The following is a 24,601-nucleotide window of genomic DNA, read 5'->3' on the forward strand; positions in this document are numbered from 1 at the left end:
ACATTAATTTAACCTTCAAAGCTTTGCACTTGTCTAAAATGGGTTTCAAACAAATAGAAAATCTGATTAATTGACATTCCACTCTTATACTGCATCTTTTGCACTCGAGGGAAGAACATTCAATAAAGCAAACAGCCTCTATACATTTGGCAAAAAAAGATCATTTGGCAATTTAAGCTCTGTCAATTGAACGGGTCTTTTAAGATTTTTATGTTAAGCACAGCGTTGTTTTCGTTGTTGGTGTGTGTGTGTGTGTTTTTTTTTTTTTTTTTTTTTTTTTGTAGTTTAATTTAAAGTATGTAAAATGCATCAGTCCTAAAGACATTTATAAAATGTTGTATTCTGTAATTATAGCTTTAATACAAATTAATAAGTTAAAATACCAAATATGTTTCACCAACCTGCAAAGTTCCATTGGGCGCCGTGTAATTTAAAAGATGTAAAAAACTCCAATTCTCTTTAGAATCTTCAACTGGATTCATATCATAAGTAAAATGTAGGTCTACCTCGTCTTGATCTATCATTTTAAATTACATATGTATTAGGTAAGTACAAACAAAATTTCGTCATGCTGATATGCAAATTTTTTAACAGGAATTCCGGTAGATTTTCTAAATATAAACGCCAATAACAATATTCTATATATAGGCGAAACGTTACAGGTAGCGCTTTTCAAAGAAAAGAATTTTATGTAGTTTTATTAGTCTGTTGTCTTTAATTCATATATACAATTATGTTGTACTAACAAAGAAAAGTACTATACACTTTTTTAATAATTAAGGAAGGACTTAAGTCTCAGACCTATATAATTTCATAGTGCTTTTACTTTTCTTAGCGACAGAATGTCCTTTATTCACTATTCTAGACCTAATTGCCAAATACAGTTACACTAATAAAAAAGATATACTGCGTAAATACGAACTAAAAATATACTCCGTCATAATTATTACAATCTAATTTTAGAAACACTATATATATGGGAATTTAAACCTGGTACGTATTTTCCTTCCTTGTCTTTAATTCAATATATGTCTTGGCCATCTTCCAAGCCAGAGATATTAGAAAATATAAACGTAGAAGTTTATTTTTTTAATGACACACGTTTTTTTCATCTTTCACTAAAATATTTTATCATTAGATATTAACTGTAGATTTAGAAAACTATCAAGGATATACAACACTTGACTTCCTTCTTTACTTAATAAACGAAAAAGTTTAGATTTTTTTTTAAATATTATATCACTCGGGCTGCGCCTTCGTGATATCTTTCCTTCGAAGCTGAACTCGACACATTGATTTGATTCTGAATCAACGACAAAATCACTATTCTTAAAAACAAATATAATAAAAACGAAATGTCACCACTAACATTGTAACGACATCTAAGACCAATAAATATTGCAAAGAACCCGTAAACAACTTTAACGACAACTAAAAGGAATGGGGATAATTTAGAAAAAAAATGTATTTAAGACTTGTGTAAAGAAATAACGCATTTTGCGTTGATTTGTACCATTTAGAGTGGAAAAAACTTGCAGAAACATCCTTACACAAGAAGTAATATACCCATAAGTTAAATATTCTTGCGACGCCTTGTTACATAGTCACAAAAGTAGTAAGCCCTTTTTAATTAAAGGTGGTTAATCAGATTTTGACCTAGTAATGAATTTGGTCGAAAGTGTAACAAATGGTCGATTTAATACACTTATTTGTGTTCACTGAAGGCTAATTACATGCTAGAATTTCACTGCATTTGAATTTCCTATCTGAGTTGCCAAACAATAGATAGAGTTATTTCAACATATGTTTAAATTTAATACACACACCTGCCCATGAAATCTTATGAATATAAGAACTATTGTATTTTATTGGTCAGATATGTACATATATTATTACTATATAACAGCCGATATCCATTAGAAATGCAACTTTGTAAAATGAATTTTACCTCCGTTTACCTATATTTGTTGCGCAACCAGGATAGAAACTAGGAAATAAATGAATTCTACTAGCCTGGCTCCCTGGCTGCATGGTTATTTTTTATATAAATACTGCAAGCAAAATTTAAAAATCTTAAGCCTCTAAAATAGCACATTTTATCTGATGGCTGAACCATGTTCGGAGCCAGGGGCAATAAAAAATGTCAATGTAGAAACAACCTGCTGGAGTTACTTCCCTCTTAATGAATAAACTTGTATATATGTAAATAAGAACAAACATAGGGACGGGAGCCAGTCTAGAATTCTACAACTACACAATGTTTTACAACTTGTCTTTTGGTAGCTATCAAATGCAAATGCGAATTTAGAAATTGTCAATAGTTCACATTTTGAAAACTTTCATGTTAGTTAAAGGGAAGTAATTACAAAATTTCATAAAAATAATAAAATATACATTTCTGATAGGAACCTAACTCTGTTAAATAGGGTCTTTTGGTTGTTTTATCTTTAGCCTGCTGGCCTCAACTGATTTTGCCTTTGCGACCATTGCAGACCAAGATCAGCCTGCACTAATCATGGTCTGCACTGTTCGGTATTAAGTCAGTAAGTTTTCAGTGGTGAACACCCCTTGAATAATAAGTGGCATTGTCCAAATTGAATGATGGACCGGTCCATTGAAGAAATTTAGCAGGGTAAAGGTTAGATAAATCTCTAACTGAACATACTAAATATGAAAAATATCATACAATGTTGCCCAAATGTGATTGGTCACCTCAAACAACTTTCGCAGGTCAAAAAGAAACTGCAATCAAGATACATTTTTTAGGAAAAAGAAAACGCTGTTCTATAAATAACATTTTAACACGACGCAGTAAGAGACAACTCAACTTTTCAGTTGTCTAACAATTGTTTTTCCATTACCAAATCTGTACTTCCTTGTCGCTTTTATTGTGGTGTATTGATGACGCTTCAAAAATATCCTATTCTCATTTTTTTATTAATAAATTATTCAATAGATCTACACGTATCATTTATCATTAAACTGTCTTTATACAACAGGGTCACATGTTTTTTTTTTTTATATATAAACGGACACTCCGACTGGACTGCATGGTGTGGTGATGACAATTTGCTGTCCAGTTAAGTGTTTTATCCATGCAATATGCTTTCTGCTTATCAGTCAGACAATTTGTATTGGATGTAAACACATCTATGTGATAAGCTATTTTCCCCACCGTGTTTCCTTAGTCTGTTTCTACTTCTGTTGCATGCTTTGTGCATTAGGCATATTTTGAGCATATCATCAGGCAAGTTTTGCTCATAAACATCAACGTACACATATAATTACTACCATTCATAACATGTTTTGTATTCCGAACAATCTGTTGACACTCAGTAGTCGTCATCCGTTCTTTATTTTATGAAAACGACATTCAGCATGAGAATGTTTGAAACCTTAACGCCAATTTCATCTAGATCAAATGACTGTACAGATTAGCCAATCGCGGACTCTCCTGAGGGTGGAACTAGTGGTACACAAAGCTGTTTTGCCTGTGACGTGCCGAAACTCAGAAAGGTAACTTCAGACGACTTGCTACCTGCGGCCTTGGGTTGAAACTCAAAAGTCGTCAATGATGGCAGGTTCCTTACATTTATTTCTGAGGCGGTAACATCAAAGACCAACTCCAAACATCATTACGATGACGAGCACGAACACAAACAGCCGTAATGTTACTAAATGTACATCATCTGAAAGCAAACATTGAAAATCCATATGTCCGTTATATCAACAAGGCAACAAATAATTGTTAAAGTTCTGGAAAAATGTAGATCTAGTTAAATACCAGAGACAAATATCCTACAGTAAAAGCCACGTTGAATGAATACAGGCGCCTAAAACAGCACATCGTATTTAGGAACGTGTAAATGACTGGCATTTACACAAATATATAGGCATGGTAAAACATCAAACAAAAGAGCGAAACAAACGAACAAACAAACAAAGAAAACAGTGAAACACCAACCTTGGGTTCGAGCTACTATTTCTTCATATAGAAGTAAAATTTAGGGTAGCTGTATTATACCAGTATTACCAGAATTATTTGCAAGTTCATGTGAGAGGAAAAAATAGGCCACTAGGTCGTGGTGGGTAAAGTGGTAGTATTGGACTGGGAATTCATGGCATGGTTTCGTGTTTAGAACACGTTTGATAGCCTCGTGTTTAGGACACGCTTGAAAGTCTCGTGTTTATGGCACGCTTGATAGTCTCGTGTTTAGGGCACGCTTGATATATAACCGCGTGTTTATGACACGCTTGATAGCCGCTTGTTTGGGGCATGCTTGATAATCTCCGCTTCGTTTAGCAATGGCTCTATAGGGACAGACTACACAGTGTCAGACTTTGTGCTTTAGTGGTCATTGAATGCTGATCTAGTTTGGGAAAGGGAATTGGAACAGCTAAATTGTTAGACATATATTCGTATTGCGATACGTTGATATTTTTAATCTTCAGTGACCCGGTCGGTATCATCAGAGTGAATCCTTTAAACTCCAAGACCTTAATCTATGTAATAACGGACCACTATCCCATTCAATAACTGTTTCATTATAGAACTGAAAGTAAAGCTTATTCATGGAATAACACTACATGTAGATTGAATTATCTGACAGTAAACACGTAACACAGAATAATGTCTTTGTATTTTATTACGAAATTACTAATTACATGCAATATTCGTATTATAAATGTCTATTGTAGTTTATACATTGTACATGTACATGGTTTCTTTTTATACAAAGTTGACATTAATATAAAATACTATAACCTCCCACAGTGGCCCACCTCGACTGAATGTGTAAAGCATCGTCGCATATGTATTTGTTGTTCCGTATTTGTTGTTCAAATAGTATTGTTCTTGCCCTTTAAGCATGTCCATAATTATATGTATGACTGTTATGAAATCAGTCTTTGTGTCGATGAACAACTTTTTGTCATATGTCGCATTCTCAGTGAATTATGAATCTGAATTATATGCTTGTACAAGCAAAGAGTTAAACAAGAAGACAAGCACTCTAACATACGGCTGTCTGTTGTATCGTTGTGAAAATTGTTTTCTTTGCATGCTCCTATATATAGCAATTTGGGGCGGTCTTGCAGTCTTTATATTTCTTTCGTTTCCTTTCTCCGGTCCGTGTTTGAAGCGAGATTTCAAAAAGAAGCTACGTACATCTTCAGCAGAGAGAGAAGAGAAGAAGCTGTTAACGATGAAATTTTTCAGACTGGTTGCCCATGGACACCAACGACATTGTTTTTCAGGTACTTGTATTTATTGCGGGAGATGCACCAACGTACCCACACAACAACAACAACCACAACCATGAGAGCCCCAATGAAAAGGGCTAACGGAATCAACCAGTCTTCAGCGCTGGAATCCTTTGGTAGTCGTTCTTCTGTAATAAATATGCGGACAACCGTTTGTTGAAAATAAAACTAAAAGCTGTATTTAAATTTATTTAATTGCTAAAATGATTGATTTAATCAGGATTTGTTCAGAATAATATTGGAAATTAATATTTGAAAGAAAATACATACTGAAATTTAAAAAACAAAATTTATATTAGGCCTAAAAAAATCTTTGTTTCCGGATACATGATCAAAAAATTGGGTAGGTAGGTCGGAATTTTTTTTGGGAGGGGGGGGGGGGGGGGGGGGGGGGTTATCAAGTGAGACTTTTCGGAAATTATTTTTGTGTCAAAGAATGAATACAAATAAAGGGGTTACACCTTTAGAGCATCATTAAGTTGATCTTTTAACTTCACTTGACATGTTTAAAGCATAAAAATGCAGTTTTGCAACTTTTTGTTAAAAACTTGAAAAAAAATCTCCAAGGCCGTAGAAATAGTTAGAGTCGCGCCAAACATTTAGAATAGGTCGGGATACCGGAAACACAATTTCTTACGCTTTATCTAGTATAAAAGGTCAAATTTTCTGGATATCTTAAGTTATCATATTTACCTGTTTTTCCGTAGACGACAAATAGACGACAGTTTGAAACATTGACGTCACTTGGCATTTATATCTAATACTATATACTCGTAGATTGGGCAATAATGATATCTCTCTCATAAATTCTCCTGATGGCGGAAATCAAAGAGCAACGTTGCATTTTTGACGCAATTTAGGATCGGTAACTTGGGACTGCTTCCTTCCTGCGGTTATAGGTTGATATTCATAGGTCGTCAATAATGGAAGGTTCCTTACAACTGCTCCTGAGGCGGTAACACCCGAGACCTACACCGAACATGGTCACAACAATTAATGCGAACGTGAATAACCGCAATATGACAAAGTGAACATCATCTGAAAGCAAGTGCAAAGCATATAGCTTTTTAAACTAAACAAAACACCGATTTTAATGGAAAGATACTTCGTAGATCTTGTTCTAAAATGTATCTAGTAAAGCGTCAATCTTACATTTGTTTTACCAATGTTGCTTATATGTACTTAACCTTTGAAACCTTTCCTTTTAGATATTAAATTGATAGCTTATTTAACAATACAAGTACCTGTATCATCTTCTTTTGAATGCTCTGTCAGGTTTGTGACCTAGAAATAAAAAAAAAATATTTTCTGAAATACATCGATACATATCCTGATAAACTCACTGTTTTACGGTGGTTTTAATAACTAACTATTGTCAGTGAGTTTAAAGAGTATGCACATGACACTTTCTTTGTCAGTTGGTTAAAATAACTTACAACAAACGTGCCAAGGCTTTCTTAGCAGAACAAAAAAACTAGTAAAATGTACATATGTTTTTCAATGATCAGATATCAACTGATCCAGATATCAACTAATCCTTCAAAGCGCTGTGCTGGTAACATGCACGGGTTAATTTGAATCGACATCAAATAAAAAGAAAATCTGGTTGTTTGACATTCCACTCATATATTGCATCTTTGCACTCGGGGAAAGAAAGCTCAATAAAGCAAATAGCCTCTACAGTGTGTACATACCACGTGGTTTGTGACGTCATTTTCGGGTATTACGGCAAGAAAATTAATAAACAAATCCGTCGATTCAGAAATTAAAAACACCGTAAGTATTTCATTTTTTCTCCGATTTGAATAATTCTTTTACGAGACTCAAGCCAAAATAGTGGGCTATAAACATAAGTCAATGTTTTTTCTGAATTTCTAAGCAGTTTTTGCAAAGGTCCGTTCCAACCCTGAAATTCGGCAAATTCTTGGAGGGTAATACGGCAAGAAAACCCCATGTTTTTACAAAATAATGCAGGATTGCATTTTGACTGAATTATAGCCCCTTTTCGACTTAGAATAAATGTTAAAGTTTGCGTACCACCCCAAATATTTTCAAAGTCCATTGAGATACTGCTTTCATATTTTGCGTACTTGTTTACCATCATGACCCCAGTCTGTAAAAAGAAGGAGGCAACTCTATCAAGCATTTTGACTGAATTATGGCTCATTTTCAACTAAGAATAAATGTTAAAGTTTGCGTACCACCCCAAATATTTTCAAAGTCCATTGAGACATTGCTTTCATATTTTGCATATTTGTTTACCATCATGACCCCAGTCTGTAAAAAGGAGGAGGCAACTCTATCAAGCATTTTGACTGAATTATGGCCCCTTTTCGACTTAGAATAAATGTTGAAGTTTGTGTACCACCCTAAATATTTTAAAAGTCCATTGAGATATTGCTTTCATATTTTGCATGCTTGTTTACCATCATGACTCCAGTCTGTAAAAAGGAGGAGGCAACTCTATCAAGCATTTTGACTGAACTATGGCCCCTTTTCGACTTAGAATAAATGTTAAAGGTTGCGTACCACCCCAAATATTTTCAAAGTCCATTGAGATATTGCTTTCATATTTTGCATACTTGTTTATCATCATGACCCCAGTCTGTAAAAAGGAGGGGGCAACTCTATCAAGCATTTTGAATGAATTATGGCCCCTTTTCGACTTAGAATATGCTTATTGTAATGTTAAAGTTTTACTCATTGCTTATATTATACTATCAAGCACTGAGAATAGTCGAGCGCGCTGTCCACTGACAGCTCTTGTTAGGGCATAAAGATTTAGCACTTTCTGGTTTCATCATATATGATTGGATATATGATTTTTAAGTTTTATGATAAGCCCAAGTTATCTTCAGTAATGATTCTGCGATCCTTGCCATAACCAGGGTCATAATTTAGTAGTAGACAACTGTTTCATTACAAGACCTGTATTTGGAAGATGTTACACCGACCCTTGATTCCGTCTGTATTAACTATGTTTTATTTACCAAAAGATAGGTATGCCTCAGGAGCAGCTCAATATCGCACTTATGTGTGCTCTTTGGCTAATCACTAACGCTTTATTCAAAGGTCATGCAATAATTCTTTCTCTCGCGTTTGGTGTGGTCTTTGTGAGATACACATGTATATTTTTGTTATTTATGAGCTCAACCCGGGGCTAGAGGACATGGACGGTAGCATGCTTTTCCACTACCGTCCATGAACAGGCTCAATCAAACCGAGCCTTCAACATTTTCGTTTCTGTCGTGTTGAGCGACAGGTGAAGTTTCCACTTTTTCTGTTTTACTCAACTCGAATTTATTATATTCTTCTAGTCGTTGGTTTACGCGTTGAAAGTGTCCAGATATTTGAGAAAATATTTTAACACATTACGTTTTGTATACAAATGTATTGTTTTTATTTTTTAAAAGTGAATCTGCATTTTACACTCTAGTACGACATACAAGAAATACTGCATACACATGTATATTTTTGTTATTTATATATGGTTTACATTGATTAAACTGTGATTAATGGACGATACGACAAATGCAAAGTCGAGATGGAAATGCTTTGGTCTTAGTTTGCCCATCGTCAGTACGGTTTTTGTTTGAGTAAAATATAATTCTGAAATACAAATTTATCACAAAAAGATGCTACACAGTCTTCATTTATGAACGCTGATTACTAAGTTTCAATGTGCATAATATGTCATTGCGTATATGGAAACTACAAAGCTAGCTTGGTGACCTTTTATTGAGTTTGCATTTGTTGTATTGCCATTGCTTTGTTGGGTCTGACAGAATGAATACATGTTGTATTTCCAATTTTACTTATAATTCACTGTTATGTTTTAATAAATTTCTAAAATGTGTTACTATCTGCATATACATGTACTATAACTTAATGTGTTGATTTTATGTTAATAAGTAACTTTATTGAAAATTTTATCTTCTGTACATATCCACGATGTAACAAACTTTACATTTGAACCCGCTTGTTGGTTTCTGTGTCTGAACACTTACGTCTTAGATCGTTTCCCAAGTTTAAGTTTAGTCTTTGTTCTCGTTTTACTCTGAAACAATTAAAATACGTCATCCGAGTATTTGTCTTTGCTAACATCAAGCTTTTTTTATCAAAGTTTAGTAGGTCTACACCATAATCACGAAACCTCAAAGACTTAATCCTATATAAAAATTCGATACATTATCAATTACTTTTATTGATAGACATTGTTCAGATGTCCCACTTTCACTAATTCTTGATAAGTATACACATAATGTGAACATGTAAGATGTATTTTCAATTTTAAACACTTTTTGTAGGCATTTTGGCAGTTTGAATCTTTTAGGATGGTTGTTAGCATTCGCGGATGCAACAATATAGATACATAAAAGACTCATTTTTAAGATACCTCTTGAGACTATAAATAAAGTAGAAATAAGGAAACTTCTCTTGAAAGCTCTAAATTATTAGATAACAAGTAATGAAATAGAACAATTTTAATAGATCTACTAAACGATCTTTAAAAATCTTTATTTAAAAAAACCGTTCTTTCATATCACATCATACCGAAATTATTCTTAAAAGCTGAAGAAATCTGCAAACAGGTATTATACATGAGGAAACGAGTCTCAAATTCAATAATCCGCGAAACTGTTCGTAAAGGAACAATAGGTGTATTCATGAATCTGCTTGCCGTCATATCATTCTTGCCGTATTAGCATTTTTGGAAGACACATTTTTCACAGAGAAACCTACCATTTTATTTCAAGTAAAGTGGTTCGCAGGCCTTCTTGGAAACGAAATTAACAGCGATGAAAGACACAGCAATGTAAACGGAAGCAATCCTGCATTATTTTGTAAAACATGGGGTTTTCTTGCCGTATTACCCTCCAAGAATTTGCCGAATTTCAGGGTTGGAACGGGCTTTTGCAAAAACTGCTTAGAAATTCAGAAAAAACATTGACTTGTGTTTATAGCCCACTATTTTGGCTTGAGTCTCGTAAAAGAATTATTCAAATCGGAGAAAAAATGAAATACTTACGGTGTTTTTAATTTCTAAATCGACGGATTTGTTTATTAATTTTCTTGCCGTAATACCCGAAATTGACGTCACAAACCACGTGGTATGTACACACTGTTGACGGAACTTTTCGTCATATAGTTGCCAGGCATGTGTTTTGAGCGAGGTTCTGGATGATCGACATACAGCGAAAGAGTTGGGGGCTTTCAGAAGGATATTTGGAACAATAAATGTCGGCGTACAGCTGAAATGCACGACACCAGGTTAAGATATGATTAATTTTTCGAGGAGATGTCTTTTGTACTGACGTAACTGTAGCCGTTTGTGACATTGTGATAGTTGTTGTCTAAGATATGTTAGTTTTGAAGTATAAAGCAGACAAGTCAACATATTGTAAATACCAAATTGCTTTTTTGGTTCTTTTGTCAGCAGGAGGGTGCGTTGTGGAGAATGACCCGAGGTCAACTGGCACGTCCACGCCTTCATCCTCTGACTCGGTGGACGCATCAGACGACACAAAATCGTCTTCCACTTGAAGAAGTGTCATTCCTAATTTTTCTGTACCTTCAGTGCATAGTCTTTTTGGCGGAATTATAAGCGAGGATATTTCTTCTCGAATGTCATGGTCCTGTGAGATGGCCTGTGCTACCAGTTGCACTAATCTGTTACCGGATGTTGCGTTATCAGTGCCATCTTCCTTCCGCGACCTCTTATTGGCAGAAGTTTTGCTACCCACAGCTGTCGCTGGATGAGATTTAGGAATACTGAACAATTTTCAAAACTTTTACGCAAGTGACAAACTGATGCCGTAGAATAATGTCTAGAGCCCTTGACCCTATATTGGTTTGTATGTTATATAAACCACCAAAACATGCTAATCTAATAAACAATTAATTGGTATGAATAGTATAAAGTCACAATTCAATATTGCAGGTGCCCTCGTGGAAATTTACTGAGGTGCCTTTTGTGGCTGTAGAACCGGGTTCCTTGAGAACAGTTTGTACATCTGAGGCAAGTGATCTGAAACAAAAAGAAAAGGTGAACAGTAAATAATTATAATCTTTGTCAATGGCCTTCAGAGTGAGCAGAATTATTGAAATTCCTTCTCTACCTGTAGGACTGCCCCACGTATAGAGCTATAATAGCGCGCCATTCCTCGTTCAGGGTCAATGTGGACTCCATCTGATGCAATGAAGTCCCGAAGAAACCGTTTATTAAAATTGTTCCTGGAATGAGACCAAAATATGATATGGGCTTGGATTGCGCATTGCGCCTGCAACATGGCATTTGTTTCAGACACACGGTTATTAAAAACCCCAGTTCCTAAACGTTCCAGTAACCACCACCCGACAGCCTGCTGCGATCAACCTGTGAGCAAAAGAAATTATTTGGTGAACTAACTCTGGGGGTGATACTTGTGTGTTGCATAAGTCGTTGCTCCCAATGTCTAAAAAGACAGCCTGCACCTGCAAATCCGAAACCACAGATAGCTCAGACCATAAAGATTTATCAAGCATTGGGTTCCAGATAGTGGCACCTCCGAGTCCATGCCAGTAAATCTGCATCCTTTCAGGATCGAGGTTTAGATTAAAAAGACCATTTGAAAAACACCAAACCTGAAGCCGTCTGGTGAAGGAATGGCCTATTATCAATACGTTCAACATTTAATGGTTCTAAGATAAGTGGGCGGATAAGAAATTAGGGTAAAAGTATGAAATATTAACAAATAAAAAAGTTTCAACAATTTATGTAATTTTATGTCAAAAGTAGGTCAGACACGCTGAGCGTGTTTCCGTCATAAAACAAAATATTGCACGCGTTTTAGAAGAAAACTTTAGTATTAAAACATGTACAGATGTTTAATACCTTAAGGTATTGGACCCGTAATAGAGTACCTCTTTTTTGAAGAGTATTCAATTCATACTATAAACCTACTTTGACTGCAATTTTCAGGGGAGCGTAGGTTCAAGCCCCACTGAGACCAATTTATTTTTCTCCATATTTTCCTTTTTTCTAGTAAGTTTTTACTTCTTTCAAGACTATTTATGGATGTATTGTACAGAGGTGGAAAATTGCTCATTTCATAAGCGAGTTCTTTCTGTTTAAGGTGAATTTATCTTTAAATCTGGAGGGGTAGAGTTAGACATCTTTAAAAATATTGAGTTACAGGCGGTAAAAGTTTTCTATTTTGCCTTTATTCTTTAGATTACATATTGTGGAAGAAATGCAGGTAGGTTTTAATTCTGCCCCAAGGTTATTTTTGAATGAAGTGAGCAAACTTCAAAACAGACCCACAGGATTCGACCTTAATTTTTCAGTGCTGGGAGTTAGAATTCTGTCTCATTAAAACTGTTTACTTGACGCAACTTAGAAAAAATGATATTTACAGTTTTATTTTGTGTTTTATAATTGTTTAACAATAGATTGGTGTTTCTTTTATCAAAATTAATGTTGTAATGAATTCTCTGCAATGAGTGTATTACTGTTGAAAAACGGCGTTAAACCCAATAAAAAAAAACAAAAAATTCTCTGCAAATGTTTTAGATAGTGGCCATCGCATTGAAGTTTGTTTCTTCTTGAGCTTGAGGAAATACCATATATTATACAAAATTTACCAGAAACGGCACAGTAATGTTGTTTTAAATTTGCAACACAGTGCGAAACAGTGTCAGCTTTAAGGTAGTTCTGCACGTTTGGATCGAAATTATTTCTACAATGTAGAATTTGATTAAACACTGATTTTTCAAAACTTCAGAATATATCTAGAAAATTAAGCAAATAAAAAAGATAGGGTCGTGTGCTTGATTTTTTGCTAGACTGATTTGAAAAATAGGGACCTCAAGCAATATTTCATAATGAGAGTCTATGGGAAAATCATAACTTTCTTAACATTTTCGCGAATAGAAATTTTTCTACAATGTAGATTTTGATGAAACTTCTCACATTTGTAAATAAAGACATGACCTTTAATTTGATGAAATAAAATATATAGGTCCGTGTGCTTATATTTGAGATATTTGATCATGATTAAAGTAAACCGGACATTTCAGGCTAATTTTAGGACGTTATTTTGAATTATTTAACATGTGATCTGTTTTAATATCATATTTTGACTTTACAATATAGCAACAATACCATTGTAAAAAATTTACTCACAGGTTGCAATTAATTCATAAAATGATTTTCTGTTCCGTACGCAGAATCCAGTCTTTATTCTACGTTTCCGGAAAAATGGCGTCACGCCATCACTTCCGGTTTATCAAACGTGCAGAACTACCTTAATAATATACCAAGCAAATGCCATTTTTTAAACATTACTATTACGGTCCACCTTAAATGCAATAAAAAAGGTTTGTTAAAAAGGGAGAAAACAAAGAAAACATCGATAATAATTATGTAAAAAACTTCTCTGTTCTTTGTTAGGTCCTAATTTCTGAAACGAGGCTGGTATAGGTTAGAACAAACTAAAAGTGTGCTCGGTTAAATGTGCTCGGTTAAAAGGTACTAAAAGTGTACGTTTGTGTGCATCCTCGCCTCTACCGTACAGTAGAAATATGACGTTTCGCAAAAATAAATGAGTTTATATTGTCATATAAATTATCATTTTATACACGGCATTCCGTTTTTTACGACATTCTTTCAGTTCCAACCTGTAAGAAGAGCAAATAGTTTACGCAGTCTAAAATTTTCAAGTCTGGATGACAAATACAACCTGACACCCCTCCTTTTTTACTACAATTTAGACTCGCCTCTTTTTAACCTTTACTCTGCTAAATTTGTATAATGGACTGGTCTGTCATTCAAATTGTGCAATTATACCATTTACTATTTGAAAAGGTGTTTACTGAAAATATATTAGCCAAATAGCGAACAGCGCAGACCATGATCAGACTGCACGGATGCGAGCATGATCTTGGTCTGCACTGGTCGCAAAGGCAGAGTCGCTTGCCTTCAGCATGCTAAAGGTTAAGTAAAAGCTAAATAGCTATAGTGACCTCGTATATTATACCACGGCCTTGTAATGAATGAAGAAGATATAATTACGATACTTCCCACGTCACTTACAGCGTATGACTTGACTCTTTCAAGGCGGGTATTTGATACACAAGTGATGAATAATATAGAGGTTAAGACTGTATTCATTTTTTTCATTAACTTCAGTTGGGAGAGATCTAAACTTATCAAATATCTCTAGAGTATTTAATCAATTTCTTATTTTCTGATCGTTGTTCAGGGCAAAATAGAATTTTTCCTTCAAGCTCTCTGTTTCGTGTATGAAGTTAAACTAACTCGTCCCTTAATTTCTTGTGACTTTTCTCAGCTTCGTTTTTGAAAGATTGAAGCTCAGCCTTGAGATGTCTATTTTCACCTATAATGTATTCAATATAACTTACATTTGAGGATTGACCCCATTTTGAAGATGCTCCGTTCTCCATTCTGAGTATATAAACAGTTACAAAATATTACGTTGTTTAATGACATCAAAGCTTGTGTGAACATGTTCTCAAAGACATGGGCTGATAAAGGTACCTAGTTTGAATTAGTGAGGTCTCTAGTTAACCTAACAACGTAATTATTTAATTATTTAATTGATTTCTAATTACTCTAGTGGTGAGAAAATAGCTTCACAGCCAATTAAATCTTGTAATCGGCCGGACTTAGATACAATTTCCTAACCTTATCAACAAAAATTATGATATGTGAGCCAAACTCTAGACAAAGTTCGGACATTACGTCAGCTTTCACAACAATAAGAACAGAACAGAAACAGAACAGAACATAATTCTATTTTATTAACTTATACATATAAAGTATCTCGCTACATACATACATTTTAAATTATAGTCAAAAAATAAGTCAGACAGCTGGTACAATTATTGACAGGAAACATATCACTTTTGAAAAGGTGTCAGTTTCTGTGTGAAACTTTTAATATTTGATCCTTCCAGGTATACCGCATTACAAAATTACAAAGTTTAAAAAAAGTAAAGTAATGAAACGGCGTTTCCATTTTTGAATTCCCGCACAATGGCATTCTTAGAGAAAACGCACCTGCTTTTCATAGACCGAAATAATATCGCTGTAAAAGTTGGTCTTTAAAAAATCTCAGTACAAAAGTATGCGTGGGTAAAAAGTAAAACATTATTTTTATCATACCTGAGTTTGTTCATGGATCATGAGACACAGATACTGTTAACATGATTTTTTATCAATGAGAAGCGTACCAGTTTTTTAAAAGGTTGAAAGGGTATGGTTACCGTGTCAACAACTTTGAATGGCGAGAGAATATTTGAGATTTTTTTTAATCATACTTCGTTAAACTATTTTTCCCACGCACCCTAAATGGGTATTTTACTCACTGCGTTATAACTAAAAAGATGGATTAATAGTATGTTGTGAATTTCTATATTTTCTTATTTGCTATTATCATTTTTAATATTTATTCCATTTCAGTTTCAACAGTTTTTAAGTTTGTATTATGCTGTCATGTTGTGCTTAATTTTGACTGACTGACTGACTGACTGACTGACTGACTGACTATTCCATAGTAAATTTCACAATTATTAATGTTAACCTCATTGACAAAAAGCGGGTAGATATCGAGTTACAAACGACCTTAAATAATTTCCCACGCACTATGATGTATAATAACCGTGTGCTTTTTGAATTATATTTTGACTCGAGGGATTTCCCTTTATGCGATGGAGAGCAAAAAAAAAAAAAAACAAAAAAAAAAACAACGTATTCCCTCACCGTACCGTATTCTCTTACCATATGCTATGTGTACAATATTTTCTTATTATATGACACGTGTGTACCGTATTCTCTTACCCACCTACCACGTGATCACGTGGTAGGGCTAGAATACGGTGTGCACGTGTTGTACCCACCATATTACACTACTGATATATTTTATTGTGCAACTGCAAAGACCCACGCAGGCATATTGTGTATCGCTAAATGGACCTGACAATGTGTATGTAAGGGTAACTGCATCTAAACGTTTACCTAATCCCAAATATACAAGTGAACAAATCGCATATTCGAACCGTGTGAAAAGCTGTTATTATCATTATTTATAATTTAATATCCTCTACAATGTAAAGATTGCATACTTCTTAGGCAATGAATTGAACGTTATTGCACACATTAGGGATGTACTAGTTATTTTTGTTGTTATCGTTTTTGAAATCTTCGTCAATGTTTAATTTAATGCATGACTTCTGCATCCGAATTTTGACATGTATCTACCCACACATTGCAAATATTTTAAGTTTTCTCGTGCGAAACGTAACCTTTTTCTAGTTACTGTATTTGCACTGCGTAAATTGCTATATGGTATTTCCGTATCTAGACTTGGATATAGATTGATAGATTTAATTGCAAACATGAAAAATCAATATCACCAGGGGGAAGGACGTATGGTGGTATGCTGTAAGGATGAGCGAAATGTATCGCTGTAACAAAAATGGCGGAAATTTAAACAGAAAATACACCTTGCAGACATATTTTTGACAGGTAAGTGGATTTTTGCTTCACATTTCAAGAAATAAATATGCCAGTGCTGTGGCGCAAAGCCTATTCTTTAGCTATATTGTTTTTACAGTCGCATAAGTATAAAGACTTATGCAAGGTTTTGCGCTTGGGTGCAATGTTTACAAATAAATGTCTTGATATTTGACGTAATTTTGCCCTTTTCCCCTGTAAATATGACACTTTTCTGATCACACCAATGTTGTTATATTTAGCGTAACTTTTTTCTTTCTCAACATCGGCTGATAATTTTTGTTCTGCTGCTGCTCTCTTGGTTTACCAATAAAACATATGTCATTTGAAATTTGAACAGCTGTGTTTGCTGTACTATATGATTCCATGACATTTAAACTTACCTTTTACGTTTTTAGTCCCCTACTGGTTGAAAACCAGTTTCGGGGACTATAAGACTGCGCTTTTCCGTCCGTCATTCCGTCCGTCTGTCCGTCCGTCCGTCCGCAATTTCGTGTCCGGTCCATAACGCTGTCATCCATGAAGGGATTTCAATATTACTTGGCATAAATATTCCCCATGATGAGACAACGTGTCATGCGCAAAACCCCTAGCTCAAAGGTCAAGGTCACAATTTGAGGTCAAAGGTCAACAGGGCTTTTTTCCTGTCCGGTCCACAATTCTGCCATCCATGAAGGGATTTTAATATTACTTGGCACAAATGTACGTACCTCATAATCAGACGATATGTCATGCTCAACTTTCAGACCCCTAGCTCAAAAATCAAGATCACACTTGCCAGTCAAATGTTAACATGGCATGAAAAGGGTCTGTTTCGTGTCCGGTCCATAACTCTGTCATTCATTTAGGGATTTAAATATCACTTGGCACAAATGTTCCCCATGATGAGACGACGTGTCAAGTGCAAATACCAGACCCCTGGCTCAAAGGTCAAGGTCACAATTAGGGGTCAAAGGTCAACAGGGCTTTTTTCCTGTCCGGTCCATAACTCTGCCATTCATGAAGGGATTTTAATATTACTTGGCACAAATGTTCCCCATGATGAGACGACGTGTCATGCTCAAAAGCCCGGACCCCTAGCTTAAAGGTCAAGGTCACAATTGGAGGTCAATAGGGTTTTTTTTTCCTGTCCGGTCCAGGACTCTGTCATGCATCAAGGTATTACAATATTACATGGTATAAATGTTCCCCATGATGAGACGACGTGTCATGCGCAAAACCCAGAACCCTAGCTTAAAGGTCAATGTCACATTTGGAAATCAAATGTCAAATTCAAGAATGACTTTGTCCGAGCATTTCTTCATGCATGGAGGGATTTTGATGTAACTTGGCACCAAAAATGTTCACCACCATGAGACAGCCTTGTTTTTAGAATTACATCCCTTTGTTTTACTATAAATAGATTATATTGTAACATTTTTATTACTGGCCGTAGGGAAAAATCGAGACCACTTTTCTGTGGTACAACATGCATGTTACATCCAATTTTTAGGTGTATTTTGACCTATCTCTACCTGGTAAAGAGTTTCTTGTGAACTTAATTTATATAGATTTTTTTGTTTTTTAAGAATTAATTTCCCTTTGTTGTTACTATAAATACTTTATATTTACATTCGCCCTATTCTTTTCCATTGAAAATTATGACGTTCATTTCGTATGAACAGCAAAAGGAAAGCCGCGAAATTTACGTCATCACTGCTTAGTGATAACCGACCGCCGTTTTGACGACGTCCGCGTATAGTCAGGGAAAACGTTCCTTAGATGACGTCGCAGTTATTCCGTGTTTTGAATAGAATGGCCGGGAAGCTGATTTTAATGTTAAACGCCACAAAATATGTGCAATTTATAATATTATCTTGTTTACAAATGGAAAGGAAATATAATGTAAATATAAGAAATGAAACTATTTTTTTCGGTGTTCATGCGAAATGAACGACAGAATAGGATCGGCAAATTAAAAGCGATTCGTGGATTTGCCGATCCTATTCTGTCGTTCATTTCGCATGAACACCGAAAAAAATCATTTCATTTTTTAAATATGATAACTTTTTTATAATTGGCCAAAAAATTCCATATGAAAACAACTGTAGGTTTTTATATATGCAAATTTTAATCCAATTGTTTTGTTATAACATATATAGTACAATATTGTTTATACATCAATAGTTCATTATGTTATACTCCAGTACAAAAATTTAGGTGCCTTCCAATAGGGGACTTTGTATTGCATGGCAATACTTCATTCACTTGTTTTTTCTACTATATTCACGATTATTAAAAAAAAACACAAATCAGTCTCATATTTCAAAAAAGAATTTGATAATCTCATTAACTTAAAGATGATATTGTTCAAATGAAGAACTTTAAGTAGCCACCTTACCTCCTAAGGCTTTACATTTTATTGCATATTTAGCATTTAGAGCCTTTTCATTTTCACAGTGCCGAATTTGAATTGTACGTATAGGCGTATGCCCAGGTACGCTGCTGGCGTCGGACTACGTCGGACTCCGCTTTAGTACGGGCAGCCCCGGATAACTACGTTCAGCTACGGATCAATACGGCAAGGTACGTTTCAGTACGGATGACTATGTTTTAGTACGTTTAACTACGGATGAATAAGTTTCAACCAAGTTGGACTAAAGTCACGCTCAAATGGCTACGGATCGCTCAAACTTTTATGCATGTTCAAAAGTTGGAGAAACTTGCAAGTTTGGGATAAGTCTTGAATACGTTTTGACCAAGTGTTGGTACGGATTGATACAGATTACTACTTTTAGGTACGACTCAGGTACGGATAGATGCGGATTACTGCGTTTCTATCCGTGGCTAGACGTAGCTATCCACGCCATATGTGTGACTGGGGTATTAGGCAAATTTGTTTGTTGTCTATAATAAAATCTGTCTCTTTGTCTCGTATAGAACATTTTCTCGAAAACATTCATCTGTTTGAAGAATATCATGAAATAACGTCTTGATTTTATCATTATTGTGATATTATTTCATTACATCCGCCAACAGAAACAGAGACTGAATTTAAATTAATGGAAATTTACGAAATAAGTATAAAAACGTCGTTATTTTAACTGGATGTAGGGGAAGCGCCGCGGTAAATAGAGCGAAATCTAAAACGATGACACCCATTTTTCTTTTACGGAATCGATAACGATTGAAATTTTGCACGCTTGTTCAATTTTTTTTCAAAAATCTATCTGGCAGTTTCTTAAATATGGGCGTCTTTACGCAAAACTCTGGGTGAAGCTCGACGTCAGTTTTGCGTGTTTTGCGTTCATAAATCGTTTGCCTCCGATGTGACGTCGAAAGAAACTTGACAAATTATATATCATTGGAGAGGTGATTTTAATACAAACTTGAAAATAAGAATTTTTGCCGATTTTTTTTTATATAAAAACGCTACTTAAAAAACCTGTCAAGTACGTCATTTAAGGCTCTGCTGAAAAAATGACGTTAGTGGTCATGTTTGAAGATTAACAGATGCAAAATGGAGAATAACAGAAAACTGGAAAAAAATACCAGTCAATTGGAAATATCGTCAACTTTAATTTGGTAAAATTTCATAACAGTCCGTTGAAAATCGTTAGGTGGCGCATATTACCTTAACAACAATTATAATTGAGCCGCACCATGAGAAAACCAACATAGTGCGTTTGCGACCAGCATGGATCCAGACCAGCCTGTGCATCCGCATTAGCGAGCAGTATGGATCCTGACCAGACTGCGCGGATGCGCAGGCTGGTCTTGATCCATGCTGGTCGCAAATGCAGTAAGTTGGTTTTCTCATGGTGCGGCTCATAGTACTGTCCCACGTCAAACAATGTGATACTTGTTTTATTATACCGAAAACATAAAATGAATTTAAAATACGCACATTTCAAAAATTAATTTATAAATTGTTTCAGAAATAGGAAAAAGTTCGAAAGTATCAAAAACATACAAATCGCTGCCTGTCACTCTGCATTAAAAAGGCATACAAATCGGCGTATCAGACCGCATAAACTGATGAAAGTACCTTTTTGTTTAAAATAGACTAAAAGTAATAAAGGTAGAATTTTTCATTGAAAAAAAAGAAATATATACCAAATTTGTTATATGTGAGTTTTGGTTTGGCAATGAAAATGAAGTACAATTATACCGCATGAACAAAAGCCTAGCTCTCCATAAACATACGTTCAAACATTGGTGTGATGACTATCAAATAGTGTGCCAGTGAATAAATTAAGATAGTCAATGTCCTAAAACGACACTAGTTATCAGTAGACTCGACTTCATAGCTATGCGTAAACACACATAACTAGGTTTTGAAGAAATTAAAATTCTAAGTAAAAATATTTTACAAAATTTACAACTTCTTTAATATAAGTTAGTTTCTTTACGTACCAAATGGATAAAATGCTATCCACATCATATCATTTCAAAACACTAATAGCAATATCACATTCGCTTAGTGATGTACTAATCATGTTGTAAAAGAAAATTCTTATAGGTCAGAAACTAGTATTGTATATGCTTATTATATTTTGAATGACTACAGCTGACAAACAACCGAATGTGCTCATCTTTTTTATAAAAGTTTACGTGTCTTGCAGGAGAAATGGCGAGATTTTCCGAGAAAGTCAACGTGACTATCTGCGGCGGTGGAAACGGTGCCCATACTCTTGCCGGATTATCTTCATTAGTTGAAAACGCCAATGTTACTGTCATTGATGTGTACGAAGACGAGGCTGAACGATGGACGGAGACTATGAAGAGCATGGGTTTCACTGTGAAATTTAGTGATGGTGAATCTCTCTATCAGAAGCCAGGAGAAGTCAAATTCAGAGTCTCAAGAGATGTAAAAAGCGTTGTTCCAAAGTCAGATATTTTGATCATCTGTGTTCCAGCATACACACACGAAACTTACTTAAATCTCGTATCTCCGTACGTGCCCGATGCATGTCCAGTAATTGGTATGCCCGGTCAGCCGGGATTTGAATATCAAGCGCTGACTATTCTAAAAGAAAATGATAGAAAATGCACCGTAATGTCTGTCGAAACTCTCCCATGGGCATGTAGAATATCCAAGTATGGACAAGAAGTGGACGTAGTCGGTACAAAAGAAGAAGTGCGATACACACTGGTAGAGAAATTACGACAAGACAAGAAAACTCTCAAAATGGATCCTGCTAGCATTATTCAAACCATATTAGGACAAAAGCCAAAACTATACAGAGAGAAAAATATTCTAAAGTACACATTCCTTTGCATACCAACTATTCATCCTCCGATAATGTATGCTAGATGGAGAAATTGGGACGGCAAACCATTAAATGCATCACCGCTGTTTTACCAAGGTGCTGATGAGGACGCGGTGAAATATATGAATGGTGTTACAGATGAGTCGATTGAAATAGCCATTGCGCTTACAAAAAAAGTCCCTGACCAAGATTTTTCGGTTGTTTCAACGATGCAAGAATGGCTGTTAGATCATTACACAGACCAGATTACAGACAAACGATCACTTTTCACTTGTTTAAAAACCAACAAAGCATATGATGGTCTTTTACATCCTACAACAAAAACATCCGACGGAAAATATGTACCAGATTTAACCTATCGGTACGTTAGAGAAGATGTGCCCTACGGATTGATAGTGATCCGTCAAATAGCAGAAATGGTTGGCGTGGAGACGCCAGTGATTGATGAGATCATCTTGTGGGCACAAGAAAAACTCGGCAAGGAGTATCTGAAAGACGGAAAGCTTTGTAAGCTGGACCGGGAAAACGGAAGACTTCCGCTGACATATGGCATCCGTACTATCGAGGAGTTCGTCAGCTTTTTCGCATAACGTCAACTGAAATATTTCATATAAGTTTTGTTATCGTTTGTAATCGAGATACAGTAAACGTCAAGTTTAACTATCATCTAATGATTTAATACACCTGCTTCTGTTTTACAAGGGCCATTCTAAAAATGACAATTGCGCGCTTCCGTAGAAATTTCACATGCAAGAAACTCGTGTTTTACACCGATGAAACATGAATGACTCCTATATAATCCTGCAATGTTTTACTGAAAATTATTGTACCGTTTTAGATATTTAGTTTTGTATAAGGCGTAGACACGCTAAGCGAAACATGTAGCAAAAATCTGAAATTAGAGCGTACATTAATGTACGTTGTTACCTAAAAGTACCTGCAAGGCAGATACTCAGTAAACTGCATACTTCATATTTGTTTCCAGGTGTGTACGTATATTTAAAAAAGTCAGGCAGTCCTTAAAGCCAGCCCTGAACAGCAGTGACGTCAAAGAGCATTGCTGCTGTAAGACGTCTGATTGATGAAGACGTCAGGTACACGGTGTCCGAGATAGCGTCTTTTCTTGGCATGTCAACGTGGAGAACTCGCCAATAGGGTCAAATGTGTTATAGAAACGCTGAAAAAGTTTTCAAAGTTAGGTGATCGCACAATGTCACAGCTTTTAACAGGAAGATGAGACCTGGATACATTTTAATGAGCCACAGCCACGTTGACAACAGACAGTGGCTGCGAAAAGGTGATCGTAGACCAGTAATTGCAAAAAGAACTAAGTGTCAAAAAGGGTCTTTAACTGAAAGGGTACTGTTGTGCACATTTCTACACCGTCAGAAAAGTCAGTCACTGGAAAGTTTTATGGAAACAAAGTACTGAAAGCTGTTAAACAAAAATACAAAAAAAAATGCTTTCAAGGACTGGCCTTCACGGTCTCCAGTTGATCCAACCAGCGGGAAGTTAGCAGTAGAGCAGTAACAGCAGTAACAGAAGTATTACTGCTATTACTGTTATAACGTTGTAGCAGTAATAGCAGTAATACTGTTGTTACTGCCGGAACGTTATAACAGTAACAGCAGTATTACTGATACTACTGCTGGAAGTTATAGCAGTAGCAACAGTATTACTGCTATTACTGTTGTAAATTTATAGCAGTAACAACAGTATTACTGCTGTTACTGTTGGCAGATTTAGCAACAACAACAATATTACTGATGCTACTATTGGAAGTTATAGCTGTAACAACAGTAGTTGGAAGTTGCGCAAAGTACAATATTAAATCAATTTTATCAATTTATTATTGGCTATCAGAAAAATTTTCAAAGCTGTTCTTTTTATAATGTTCTTTTTATAATGTTTAAGTCTTTTTATATCTCAGGAAAGGGGCTTCAAGCCCTCTTGCTGCTGTTATTCACAACTTTTATGTAGGTTTTAGGATGTATTTCACGATATCGTAATATTGTTGGTATGTTTGTTCAAAAAGTACTACATATTATATTGTCGGCGGATGTTCAGGATACCAATGGCATCCTATTTTTTAAAGTTTTTTTAATGTCCGAAATTGGCTCAAATCTTTATTACTGCTGTAATTCACAGCGTCCAGTGGGAGTTTGGGATGAAATAATACATGTGGATATACTGCTAGTATGTATGTTAAAATATTAATACATTCAAATTAGCCGACGGATATTAAGGATGTCGACGGCATACGTCCAAAGAAGGCCTCATCGCGAAATTAGAACATGTCTTCATACTCAGTTATAATACTTTATTCTGCACCGAAATGATGCTCTTAAGCCAATATTTGGTCATCTTAGGTCATTGTTGGGGTCTTTATAAGATACGAAATGAAATTAATTTCAGCACTTTATGCATAATGTTTCGACAAAAAACGATGTCCGGAAAATCTGAATTTAAAGCATTTTATAGGTGTACGGAAATGGGCTCGAATCCTTGTTACTGCTGTTATTCTCAGCTTCCAGGATGACTTGAGGATGAATCAAACCAGGTGGATATCTTG

General features: G+C 35.3%; 2 protein-coding genes across 4 annotated transcripts in view; one reads left to right on the forward strand and one right to left on the reverse strand.

Annotated features, from left to right (window-relative positions):
• Window positions 1-2,852: 2,852 nt before the first annotated feature.
• Window positions 2,853-24,601, reverse strand: part of LOC123557756 (uncharacterized) — a 42,781-nt gene continuing 21,032 nt past the window's right edge. The window contains exons 4-5 of one of the 2 annotated variants that reach the window (XM_053525601.1): window positions 4,783-5,390; window positions 2,853-3,689 (exon numbers count right to left, since the gene is read on the reverse strand). The gene's annotated coding sequence lies outside the window, so the exon portion shown is untranslated. Of the gene's footprint in view, window positions 3,690-4,628; window positions 5,391-24,601 lie in introns of those variants that run through there. The other variant, XM_053525600.1, reaches the window with a different exon arrangement.
• LOC123557744 (opine dehydrogenase-like) lies at window positions 16,588-23,171 on the forward strand. Of its 2 annotated transcripts, XM_045349409.2 has the most exons (3): window positions 16,588-16,789; window positions 19,217-19,342; window positions 21,382-23,171. In XM_045349409.2, the coding sequence occupies exon 3, from the start codon at window positions 21,387-21,389 to the stop codon at window positions 22,617-22,619; it is 1,233 nt and encodes a 410-aa protein (XP_045205344.2). In that variant the 5' UTR covers window positions 16,588-16,789; window positions 19,217-19,342; window positions 21,382-21,386; the 3' UTR covers window positions 22,620-23,171. The 2 variants fall into 2 exon arrangements, with proteins under 2 accessions (XP_045205344.2, XP_045205351.2); XM_045349416.2 differs by lacking the exon at window positions 19,217-19,342.

Source organism: Mercenaria mercenaria, chromosome 15 (assembly GCF_021730395.1).
Source record: "Mercenaria mercenaria strain notata chromosome 15, MADL_Memer_1, whole genome shotgun sequence".
Lineage (NCBI taxonomy): Eukaryota > Metazoa > Mollusca > Bivalvia > Venerida > Veneridae > Mercenaria > Mercenaria mercenaria.